This window comes from Notolepis coatsorum (genome assembly GCF_963971535.1).
Source record: "Notolepis coatsorum genome assembly, chromosome: 16".
Classification (NCBI taxonomy): domain Eukaryota; kingdom Metazoa; phylum Chordata; class Actinopteri; order Aulopiformes; family Paralepididae; genus Notolepis; species Notolepis coatsorum.
The window spans coordinates 75874241-75886340 of record NC_140180.1 but is presented as its reverse complement, the minus strand read 5'-3'; the positions used below and the strand labels follow the sequence as shown (position 1 = coordinate 75886340).

Here is a 12100-nt window from a genome sequence, read left to right as displayed (position 1 = left end):
ATAAAAGCCAAACAAAACTGGTCCTGTCCTCTGGATACTAATCGTGACGTTTAGGGATCTGTGCTGTCTGTAGGTTTTTAAGTTTGTTATATACTATCAAATGAGGCTTTACTTTCTCTAAATCTTCCAATAAACACGTGAAAGAGAATCTCGGATAAACAAACACGTTTCTGTTAAAAATAATTTTAATCAATAGTCTATTAAATCTGCAATTAGTGCTGCTATACGACCAAAAATAATCATTTTTAATTAGGCGGTTAATGCTGCCCTGCGCTTTTTCGTTTCCGTGTTATTATTTGTGTTTATGTTGCTATTCAGCACAGCGTTCACTGTGTGCCCCCAACTACCAAAGTAGGCCAAGCAGACACGTTAGAGACTATAGCCTCATGCGAGAAGCAAGGTACTATAATAATAATTATTATAATTAATATTATTACTATTGTAATAATTGTTATTGTTTTTATATAATAGCCTAATAATAATAATAAAATTATTAAGAACTTTGCCACATAAATAATACATTTGCTGCAGAAATAAGAGGAGCTTGGCAGATCTAAGTTCCATTATCTGACTTCATAAATCACAGTTTAGGTCACGACTTTCTGTCTTTTTCTGCGTGTGTTCCCCTGGGGTGTCAGATCATACACTCCTGCGGTGTTATTTCTCCGTGTGTATGGGAGGCAAACTTACCGTTACTGTAGAGGAGCTGGAGCCTATAATGGATCCCATTGTTGGTCTTTTCCCCCGTCGTTTCCTGTGAAAATTAAACCAACAGCCCCGGTCACTGCAGACCGTCTCCTCCAGGGACTCGCTGTGTGTCTACGGGAGACATGATCTCACTATAGCCTAAAACTGCATACGTTATTATTATTGTTTTTTTTACTATGTTCAAAATGGAGATAATTTTGGGTCAAGCGTTTTGACTCAAAGCAAAAACAGAAGGGAAAAAAGAGGGAAATAAATGCAACGTCAATAGATGGGCTATAGGACTATAAATGAATATTACTGTATGCAGCTAGCTATCTTCAACCTCTTGTTAATTTTAAATTCACCAATAAATCTAATTCAAAAGGTGTCTCTGTGCACAACTCCATTAGCCCACACGTGCCTGCGTGAAACTATGAAATCATTTAGAGTCTCTGTGGTGCTGTACAAAAATACGTTTTAAAATAATCATCCATATACGTTTTTTGAGAGCGATAAATCATTGCATAATTTTGTTAGAATTTCTAGTTATTTGTCCTGGCTATAGAAGGCGGTAAATGGATGTTAGAGCAGCCGAGGCGTGGGTCAAAAGTATGCATAATAAATAGGCCAATAATGTAGGCTACCCTGAATAAGAGAGCTGTGGCATTTAGCTGTGAGTAAAAACATTCAACCATATTCAAGACAGTATGGCTGCAAAAAGGAGCCCATGTTAAATATGGTCTTGGCCAAATAGATGTTGATATTTTATTTGGGGGGAAAGGAGAGAGAGAAAAACTCTTCTATATACTGTGACTATAGTGTTGTGAAAATATTAAATCAATTACGGTTTTGGTTTAAACTCACCTTATCTTTCTCTATAAAATCAATGAAGGTGGTTCTTTCTATTTCCACGGGCTGTCCCTGCCTGTCGTAGAGAGCCAGGACGAAGTGGAAGAAGTTGGACTTCCGAAGGTTGGAGGGCGGCTGCTTCTCGAAGTGTGCCCGGGCGAGACCCACCCCGCTGCGGACACAAGCACAAGCCCATGCATCGTTTGGATCCTCGTTAAGATGCAATTCATTTGTCAAAGAAAAATAGGCCTAATTTTAGAGTTGCCTTTTCCTGAATCTAAAACTACAGTTTACCCGTTTCATTGGCACTCCCAAAAAGGTTCATATTCTATTAAAACCTTATTCTCACGGGGAAACAACTTGTACACGTTAATAACATGTATAACGTTGTGAGGATGAAATGTTATAGGTCTAGCAGGAATATCAGTACCGATAGTTAGCCTTTAACAAGTCCAATGTATCTATAACATATTGTCCCCAATAGCTCAGCTGGCATTAGCATATTAACCAGGCCTATATAATACAACATGTCACCGCATTTTTCAACTTGAACTTGACCATCTTCAAATACAATAACCTATTTCAAAGATGAACTATTAATATTAAGCATATACATAAACATATAGGCTATGAGAGGTATACAGCTAGGCGACTATATCTTTACTTTTCAATATGGTCGTAGCAAGGAAAAGCAAAAAATAAAACTATTGAAGTATAAGCTGACGGGCTAATCAAAAGTAGCCTACAGGATATAATAAAACACAAAATAGTTCAAACACGTAAAAAAAAACACATTTTCAAAGTTAACACCAAAGTTAAAGCGGCCTAAATTAAAAAACCCTGTAACATTGTGACCAAACGCTGGGTCATTATTTCCATCCAGAATGATGTTAAAATCATTTAAATCAGATTTTTCGTCACGTTGACCTATTAATATCAATGAGAGCCAGCGGGGACCGGCGGTTTATTATCCCACATAACGGTATCCTCTGGGAGCTGCAGCGCTGTGGCCCCAAGTGACATGATGCGCTCCGCGTAAAAGAGCTCCTTATTGCGCTCCACGGGTCTCCGCGACGCCCCGGAGTCACGCCGCCGCGCAGGGCTCACCTCTGGGCGGCTGTGTTGGCGTCCAGCACCCCGGCGCCCTGCATCCAGGTCCGAACTGCGTTCATGCCGGCCACCATGGGCTCCTCTTTCATACCACTCCCGCTCCTCTGGATGCTCTCCTGGATTCCAAACATCAAAACACACCTTCTCGTCACTATCTCTCTCTCTCTCTCTCTCTCTCTCTCTCTCTCTCTCCCCCTCTCTCTCTCTCTCTCTCCCTCTCTCTCCCTCTCTCTCTCTCTCTCTCTCTCGGCTGCCTCCCTTCCTCCTGATGTTTGATCGCGCTGTCAAAGAGGAGCGAGAATCGATGCGTCGCAGGTCTATTTCACTTCGCGTTTAGTTTCGCTCTCTGTGTGAAAGTAAACACGCGCAAAAAAAAAGAAGAGAGACGGCATGTGGGAGCAAAAGGGGTGCTTGTCGACATCCAGGGTTTAGCTGCACCGCATGTCAACAATTCGAGAAGAAAATAGGGTAAAACATGAAGATGAGCAACGTTGGAAGCGATAAAAGGGGAGCAGGATGAGAGGAGTTGGCGACGGTCCCCCCTCAGGATCAAGGAGCAGTTGGCAAAGCGTCAGTTTTTTTTTGTGGAACAAACAGTCCACAGTGAGAAAGCAAATGAAGAGATGAAACACGTTGCCCCCCTCCCTCCTCCTCCGTTCCGTTTTCTTAATTTAGGCTACTAAAGTATGTTCTCTACTCAGATAAATGAGTCGGAAAATCACGCGCAAGAAGAAAGAGGCAAGTCCTGGGTATCAATAGATCCGCTCCTCCCGCAACTCCAGCTCGGGTGATTTGCGCTCTTCTCTAGCTTCCCTGAGGAATCACTTTGGACCGTCTCTGGGATGCAGAACACACGGGCGAACTAGGCGAGGGGCGGGGCGGACACAGGGGGAGAGGCACGCCCCCAAACACGGTTAACACGGACAATCAGCTGTCCTCCACCAACCCGACCACGCTGCCCGCCTGCCCTGCCTGCTGTCCCCGCCTTGTCCCACACTGTGCCCCGCCCCGGCCACTTAGTCAGAAGCTGTGTGTGTGCATGCGTGTGCGTCTGAATGCGCGCGCGCGCGCGTGTGTGTGCGTGTGTGCGTGTGTGTGTGTGTGTGTGTGTGTGTGTAGGATTCAGTCAGGAGTCAGGAGTCAGGACACTGTAGTTGATCAGATACTCTACTTTTCCATAATCACGTCTACTACATATCACACAAACTCAGGTGAGGCCATTTAGAATGATGATGCATGCGATCTATGTGTTTCCCTAGTCGTCGACCCTGTGTGGGATAGAGAGCGAAGTTGTTTTTTTCCTGCCCGCCCTGCGGTTATACTGTATGAACCAGTGCCTTCAACATTTTTGCTGAGTTTTCACATCTGTCTGATATAAAAACAGAATATCCTCGAAAACTCCCCAAAACATGCAGGCGGAGGAAAGAGGACACTTGTCTCGAGGACACAGACACATTGTTTAGAGTTTGTCCCACAACACGAGTCAGTTAGTGAGGGAGTTAGTGGAACGTGGTAACATTTAGCCTTTAGACATGTTATACATGTTAATACTTGTATTGTACGGTAAGGACTGTGTTTTACATTGGTGTGTGTTTGTGCGAGTGTGTGTGTTTGTGTGTGTGTGTGTGTGTGTGTGTGTGTGTGTGTGTGTGTGTGTGTGTGTGTGTGTGTGTGTGTGTGTGTGTGCGCGCATGCAGGTGTGTGTGTGTGTGTGTGTGTGTGTTGTGTGTGTGTGTGTGTGTGTGTGTGTGTGTGTGTGTGTGTGTGTGTGTGTGTGTGTGTGTGTGTGTGTGTGTGTGTGTGTGTGTGTGTGTGTGTGTGTGTGTGTGTGTGTGTGTGTGTGTGTGTGTGTGTGTGTGTGTGTGTGTGTGTGTGTGTGAAAGCTCACTTCGGTGTTCTTTCAATGGAAAAAGATAATCAATAATTAATTTCAACATTGTAATACAACTTATTTGACTTTTTCTCAGAGAGGAGTTGAACAAAAAATGTGTGTGGAATGGATGAACCTGAGCATTCAGGGTTTGAGTTCCTGGCAGACTTACACCAGATTAGGGCCTGAAAAAGCATCACAACTCTCCCCAAACCTGGCAGCCGCAGCACACATGGACGTCTGTGGCTTCCTAATGGACTGGAATGAGCTGTGATGAGACGTCACATGCACACTGAGAGACCTGTGTTTAATCCAATCAAAAACACAACGCATGCTGCACTATAGTGAAAAGAAAACATTATATGAAAAATACATTCGTAATCAAAAAATACATTAGTAATACACATCTGGATTATTTTGTTTCTAATGCAGGCCCATACATTTAGCAAGTTGCTTACAGAGCCATATGTATGAATGTATGAATATGTATGCATGTACAGTTATGTATGTATGTATGTATGTATGTATGTATGTATGTATGTATGTATGTATGTATGTATGTATGTATGTATGTATGTATGTATGTATGTATGTATGTATGTATGTATGTATGTATGTATGTATGTATGTATGTATGTGTATATGTATGCATGTATGTATGTATGTATGTATGTATGTATGTATGTATGTATGTATGTATGTATGTATGTATGTATGTATGTATGTATGTATGTATGTATGTATGTATGTATGTATGTATGTATGTATGCATATATATATGCATGTATATACAGTATATATGTATGTATGCATGTATGTGTACTGTATGTACTGTATGCATGCATGTATATATATGTATGTATATGTATATATGTACTGTATGTACTGTATGCTCTTCCTATGCTCCATCCTTCCCTAGTCTCTTCTCCCACTCGATAACAACCACAAGCTTAAACTAAATAGTTTGACATCTAACTTGGATATAAATTATTTATGAAAATCAAGATTGTATCCAGCACAAACTAAACATCTCCACCTCCAGTCATTATTGCTGAATTATATGGCAATACATTCTCTTTCAAAGCACACACACATACTGTATCTGATTCAGAGGGTTTAATGTAAATGTGAATGTACTAAAACTGCTAATTTACCTACACCTTTATTATCTCCACCAGATGATGTTTTTGGTCATGTGTGTCTGTCTGATTATCTGTCTGTCTGTCTATCCTCAGCTAATCCTGCATACTGTGCACACTGAATATAGCCAAATGTTTGCTGTGCTCGAATATCTTTCACATCAGTCAATGACAACTATATTATTTGAATGATTTAATATAAGAATCAAGAGGTTTATTTGTCACATACATACCAGGGCATACAGTGAAATGCGGGACACCTTTTGCGGACGCCTGCACAGATAAGGCTATACACAGCCACAAGGCTGTTACTCACAGTGTGGGAGACCTGAGTTCAAATCCAGGCTAAGATAACACATTTTACTGATCATGGATCAAATAGATTAATTAATACCAACAACACAAATATTACTACTGATTGATTGATGTTTTTTATTTTCGTGTCTTACATACAGGTGTATGCCCAGCCCATATGGGCTTACAAGACACATAAACAATAAGTATTTAATAGTATACTAGTATTATATATATCATATTGAAAAATGGTCTAGAAATCACGTTGACAGAACATCATAGTAAGACGTGATCAACACATGCAGGATGCGGCCCGGGCATCGGTTGGATTTTCATTTTGGAACTATATTTACACCATGACTGGACGTCCAGGGAAGACGTCTTAACTACAGACATACAATGTGAAAATCCTTGGTGGGTTCTATCAAGCATTAGTTCAAACATAGACCTTACCTTTCTATCAATCATTTATGTTATTAATCAGCATTAGAAAACCTAATATAAGTCAAAGCACTACTAGAATATAATATGAGCCTGCATTATAATAGAGGATTCTATTTCTGATAACATAACAACTATATTTTACTTTGGATTCGTTCAACATAATGTTTTGCCAAAGTAGCAGCCCTGATATATAGCCTATATATGGGCGTTTCGAAAAATTCAGACATCCACGGTTGCACTGGTTATAAGACGTTGAATTATTATGAGAACATTAAATAGTTTTTGCCAAGCAATGAGGATGGAAACAGCTAGTGTATGGTGAAGGAGCGCTGCCTGGTGGATATTTGTGCTCTACTGAGGACAGCTTTCTAGTTCAAGATGCAATACTGCAGTCTGAATGAATGAATGAATGAATGAATGAATGAATGAATGAATGAATGAAAGAATGAATGAATGAATGAATGAATGAATGAATGAATGAATGAATGAATGAATGAATGAATGAATGAATGAATGAATGAATGAATGAATGAATGAATGAATGAATGAACGAAAACTTTATTTAACAGATTGCAGAATGGGTACAATACAGTACGGCTCAATATATACAATTGTTAAGGGGATGCAGACCAGAGAAAGACGTTTGTCTTGTTTACATCAGGGTCCCCCATTTTCAATTCATAGTCTCACGGGTTAAGACAAGAGGTTAAAGGTGCTATAGATAACATTTTCATGTAGACTAATTGTTTTACAAAATAATACATCCACAGAGCTTTTAGAAATAAAAGTATTGCTTTTCCTCTCCAAAAAGGATTGATTAACTCATTCACTGCCAATGACGAGTATACTCATTATTGGGCGTCAATCGTTGAATGCCAACAACGAGTATACTCGTTATTTGATCATTATTTCTTTTATTCAATATTTCTATTCATTACAGGCACACAGACTCGGGGTTAACATGGGGAATCAGCCTGAGAATATAAAAGTGCAATACCGGCCGCATCGCGCTAGACGGTGGTATCGAGCACCCTTTATACCCTTGTATCTTTCTCTGGATGGCCAAGCGTCTCCAGTTTCATGTTTCCTTGTCGGGCGAGGGCAGCCGCTCTGCCGGTTCCATCAAAGCGCGTCAAATAACCCCGATCCATATGTTGTGGTGGATTATGCCGTGGGCCAAATGGACATTTGATATACCAGATGGCGATCAAACAATTGGAATATTATTTTTGGAATACTCCTGATCACAGGTAAGAATGATCTGACGTAAATCTTTGCTTGATCCTGCAATGCTTTTACACCGATCGGGCTGATAACCGTGTTTAGTGTTCAATGCGAATGCCGTTACTGACAATCAAATAATCAGAAACGACCCCCCCCCCCTTTCATGCATTCATGATGGAACATAATACCTATGATATAGATTTGATTTCGGGATAATAGCGTATACAGGCAAGAAATGGCAACGTCTATAGTGGAATCGACGTATCTGGCTTTAACTCAGCATTTCATGAATGACCCTAGACCGCTCTAAAACCATACTTATATTCACCACGGTATAACACGGGAACATATGGATGGAAACATTTATTATTTTTCAAATATTGAACGATAGATAAGTGATGTCAAATGGGCCATATTCCATAGCTTTTATAGATGCTTTTATAGATGTCATAAAGAGTGGAGGTTAGACACCAAATCCCAATCATCTCACCATTGTCTATAGAAGTTTATTTATGTCTCATGCTGTGGGCAGAGAAATATGAGCACTGCGAGTGTGAATACATGATACAAAAAATAGTGACAAATAAATGCAACATGATACAAAATCTCTCACTCTTTCTCTGCTCTGACCCCACTCTCTTTCTCTCTCTCACTCTCTCTCACATGTGTGCGCATGTGCACACACACAAACACATTCAGTCACGGACACAGGTGTACACACACAGATACACACACACAAACGCATTATTTCAGTCACAGACACATGTACACACACATGGATACAAACACACACACAAACACATTCAGTCACAGACACACGTGTACACACATATTATGGATACACACACAAACGCATTCAGTCAAAGCCACAGACACATGTACACACGCATGGATACACACACAAACGCATTCAGTCACAGACACACACACATCTATGAATACACACAAACACATTCAGTCACAGATGTATGCACGCACTCACACACATACACACACAAATACATTCAGTCACAAATGCACACACACACACCACACACGCACACACACACACACATGCATACATAAATACACACACATGCATGCTTACATACATACACAAACACACACACACACACACACACACACCCATGCATGCATACACACACACACACACACACACACGCACACACACACACACACACACACACACACACACTCACACACACTCGTCCAAGGCTATCCTTCACCACATTTGTTTGATAGTGGGCATCTCTCTCACCATGATCTTTGTGCCTTGGTAGGCATGTGGGGGAGTAGGGCAGGGAGGCTGACCCCCCCCCTTGGTAGGCATGCGGGGCAGCAGGGCAGGGGGGCTGACCCCCCCCCCCCCCCCCCCCCACATGGTAACGTGTATTTATATCTCTCAGCACCAAACACAGTATCTAACGTTTCCAAAAACAGAGATGTCAGTTGGGGCCCAATGATCCAGTGATGTTAATACAGTGATTTACCCCAAGCCCCCTCTGACACAGACATACGCTTCGCAAAACATCTCCATCAATTACACATTGACTGGACCCCAGCCCCTCCCCTCATGCAATGAGTGTGAAGGGAAGGTGTGTGTGTGTGCACGCGTGTGTGTGTGTGTGTGTGTGTGTGTGTGCAGGTGTCCGTGTTTATTATGTTGCACCCAGGTTAAACATATGGGTTCACTATTAAAGAGTTTGTGTGATATACCTGTATTAGACAGTTTGATTTCACTGTGATGCAGAGGCACTCGTCATGGGCGTCGGCCTCCTGTATGACCACCAGATGATGTCATAAATCAAGAGGAGGGGCTGATGATAATAATGGCCTGATTGAATTGAAAGACTCGTAAAAAAATAAATAAAAAAATACTCTTGTTGTGAAAAGCAGGCATCTGCTTATGAGAACGGGCCGTATGCCTCACAATATGCCATGTGCATAAAAACAGAAAGCCTGGTATCAGGCACTTCCTGGTGTCACAGTTCCAAACCCAAGCTACGTATTGGTTCCGAGCAGTTTCCTATCTAACTCTAATACTGAAGAGTTACAGGTTAAAGGTTATCTTCAGAACTTTGGACCCTTAGCCCTATTTCCCCTTCATTGATGTTGTTGTCGAAGGGTAGAGTCAGCACAGAGCACAGTACAGAGAACAATATCTGAAATAAACAAAAAACAATACCTGAAAAAAATTATGAAAAAAAATACTAACTTTTATACTGTCTTTTTACTATTATGCACCTTGCTACTAAGGCTGAGGTTAGACTAGTGTATTCCTGGCGTTTTTTTATACGTTTTTGACGACGTATCATGTCCTATCTACACAGAAACGCGTTTTTTGGCGTTTTTTTGTGGATACGGCTGAAACGCAAAATTGTGTTTGCGTTTGGAGATACGCAAAAAAACGAGTCGACAAACAGCGTGTAGTCAGCACGCTAGCCGTTGTTGCGAAAACGCCCATGCGCAGTAGATACCATCTGCGTGCCCTTCCGGTGACAGCAGAGTGTGTGTGTGTGTGTGTTTGGGACAGAGCTCCGTGTCCCAAATAGCTTCAGCTACCATGTGTTGTCAAGTTATTGTTATAAGGACCCCAGTCCAAGCTACAACAGTCTGCATTCCCTTAACAATTGTTTGTATTGAGCCGTATTGTATTGTACCCATATGCAATATGTTAAATAAAGTTTACATCCATTCATTCTGCTAGCATTACCGATTGCATGAGCTGGCTAACGTGAGCTATCAGGATTCAGACCCGGTTAGCTCAGAGTTCCTCTTTCAACTTAACAAGCATTAAACAAAATGGCCCAGTCATCTATTCACCTTTGTTTAATACACACAGCGTTGTCTCTAATGTTATCTAACTACTGATAGCTCGCGATATCATCAGTTTCGTGCTGGCTAAGTAGCGTGAGCTAACGTTAGCTTCTAGCCACAATGCTATATTATAATGGCATACTCCATTGACGTTAGCATGCAGCTAACAATGCTACCGAGTTTTTTTTAGACTAAAACTATCCGCTCTTGGTGGTCACTTGTGTTGATGTTAGTTTTGTTTCATCAACAAATGACAAGCAGAACACACAGTGAATGTATCCGTTTTGTTTATTGCACTTTTATTAGGCTTTGCTGGAAAATTATTGCTGCATTGAGTAAACAAGATGGTGGCGCGGCATAGGCTGCCTTATTGACATTTCTTTGGTGGAGCTTCCACCAGGAAGTGTATTGGCACATTCGTTCTGATTGGTTGAAATTGCCTTCATGTTTGCCACCTACTGCCACCTACTGCTTTGGCAGTGTACTACATCAGTGTGCTTGGCTGACAAAAACGAAAAAAAAACGAAAGTGTGACTCGAGGCGCATGACGTCGCGGCGATACGCGGCGATGCGTATAAGAAAACAATACGAAGATGATACGAAAGGTGTAACCTCAGCCTAAGTAATCTACTATTCCTATATTGCTACCTACTATGCTAATTATGTCTACACTACTATGCACTCAAGTATTGTGTGTATTGAGCTGTACTGTACTGTACCCATTCTGCAATCTGTTAATTTTTTTTATCCACTTTTTCTCCTTATTTTTCAATTTCTTTCTCCCATCCCGATTTCATATTGCCAATTCTCCCCTCCCCTGTCTTGAACGTTGCTAGACTATGCCTCCCACTGGTCGGCTGTAGTGAGGATAGAAGCCTTGCATCACGTGTCCCCTCCGGTACACGAGGAGGCAGCCTGTCGCATCTTGTCACCAGACAGCGCGGACTCTCAGTGGCGAGGAGTAACGCGTGGGAGGCTCACGCTGCCCCCGTTGCTTCCTGTCTCTGCTGTACAGGCGTCACCCAAGCGACCTGTAGGAGTCGCTGTCCACAACGTCCAATCCCCACCCATCGACTTTCCACCCACTACCTCTGCCAATTGAGATAGTATGACGACTGGCCCAAGCCGGAGGCAACGCTGACTCGGGGAGTCGATGCAATCTGTTAATTAAAGTTTTCAATCAATCAATCAATCAATCAATCAATCAATCAATCAATCAATCAATCAATAGTGTAACACTGCTAGATGAACAATACCACTTACCCTTAGCTGCCAGAGTTGTACCCTTCCTGCTGACTTGGTGTACAGAACTTGCAATAAACTTTTGGAGAAAAGCATCAGCTAAATGACTAAATGTAAATGTAAAATGATTGATTGAACATTTTATTAACAGATTGCAGAATGGGTACAATACAGTACAGCTCAATACACACAATTGTGAAGGGGATGCAGACCAGAGAAAGACTTTCGTCTTGTTTACATCAGGGTCCCCCATTTTCAATTCATCATGCTGTGCTGATGCTGTGCTTCATACTGGATACCCAGCTCATCCAGAACTAATGTCAAGTCAATGGGGCCACTATGAATGAATGAATTCTTATTTCTGTCTACTTCTACAAAGCAATGAGTACATACATTATGTGCAGTAGTAGGACATTTATAAAAA

The 12100-nt window shown here is 41.6% G+C and overlaps 1 protein-coding gene across 1 annotated transcript in view; it reads right to left on the bottom strand.

Annotated features, from left to right (window-relative positions):
* LOC311242296 (transcription factor COE1-A) overlaps positions 1-3414 on the bottom strand; it is a gene marked incomplete at its 3' end in the record, with an annotated part of 11011 nt that extends 7597 nt beyond the window's left edge. The window contains exons 1-3 of the mRNA XM_084331236.1: positions 2644-3414; positions 1552-1708; positions 691-754 (exon numbers count right to left, since the gene is read on the bottom strand). Of these exons, the coding sequence (XP_084187362.1) occupies positions 691-754; positions 1552-1708; positions 2644-2777 (355 nt within the window). The 5' untranslated portion in view covers positions 2778-3414. The remainder of the gene's footprint in view (positions 1-690; positions 755-1551; positions 1709-2643) is intronic.
* Between the last annotated feature and the right edge of the window lie 8686 nt (positions 3415-12100).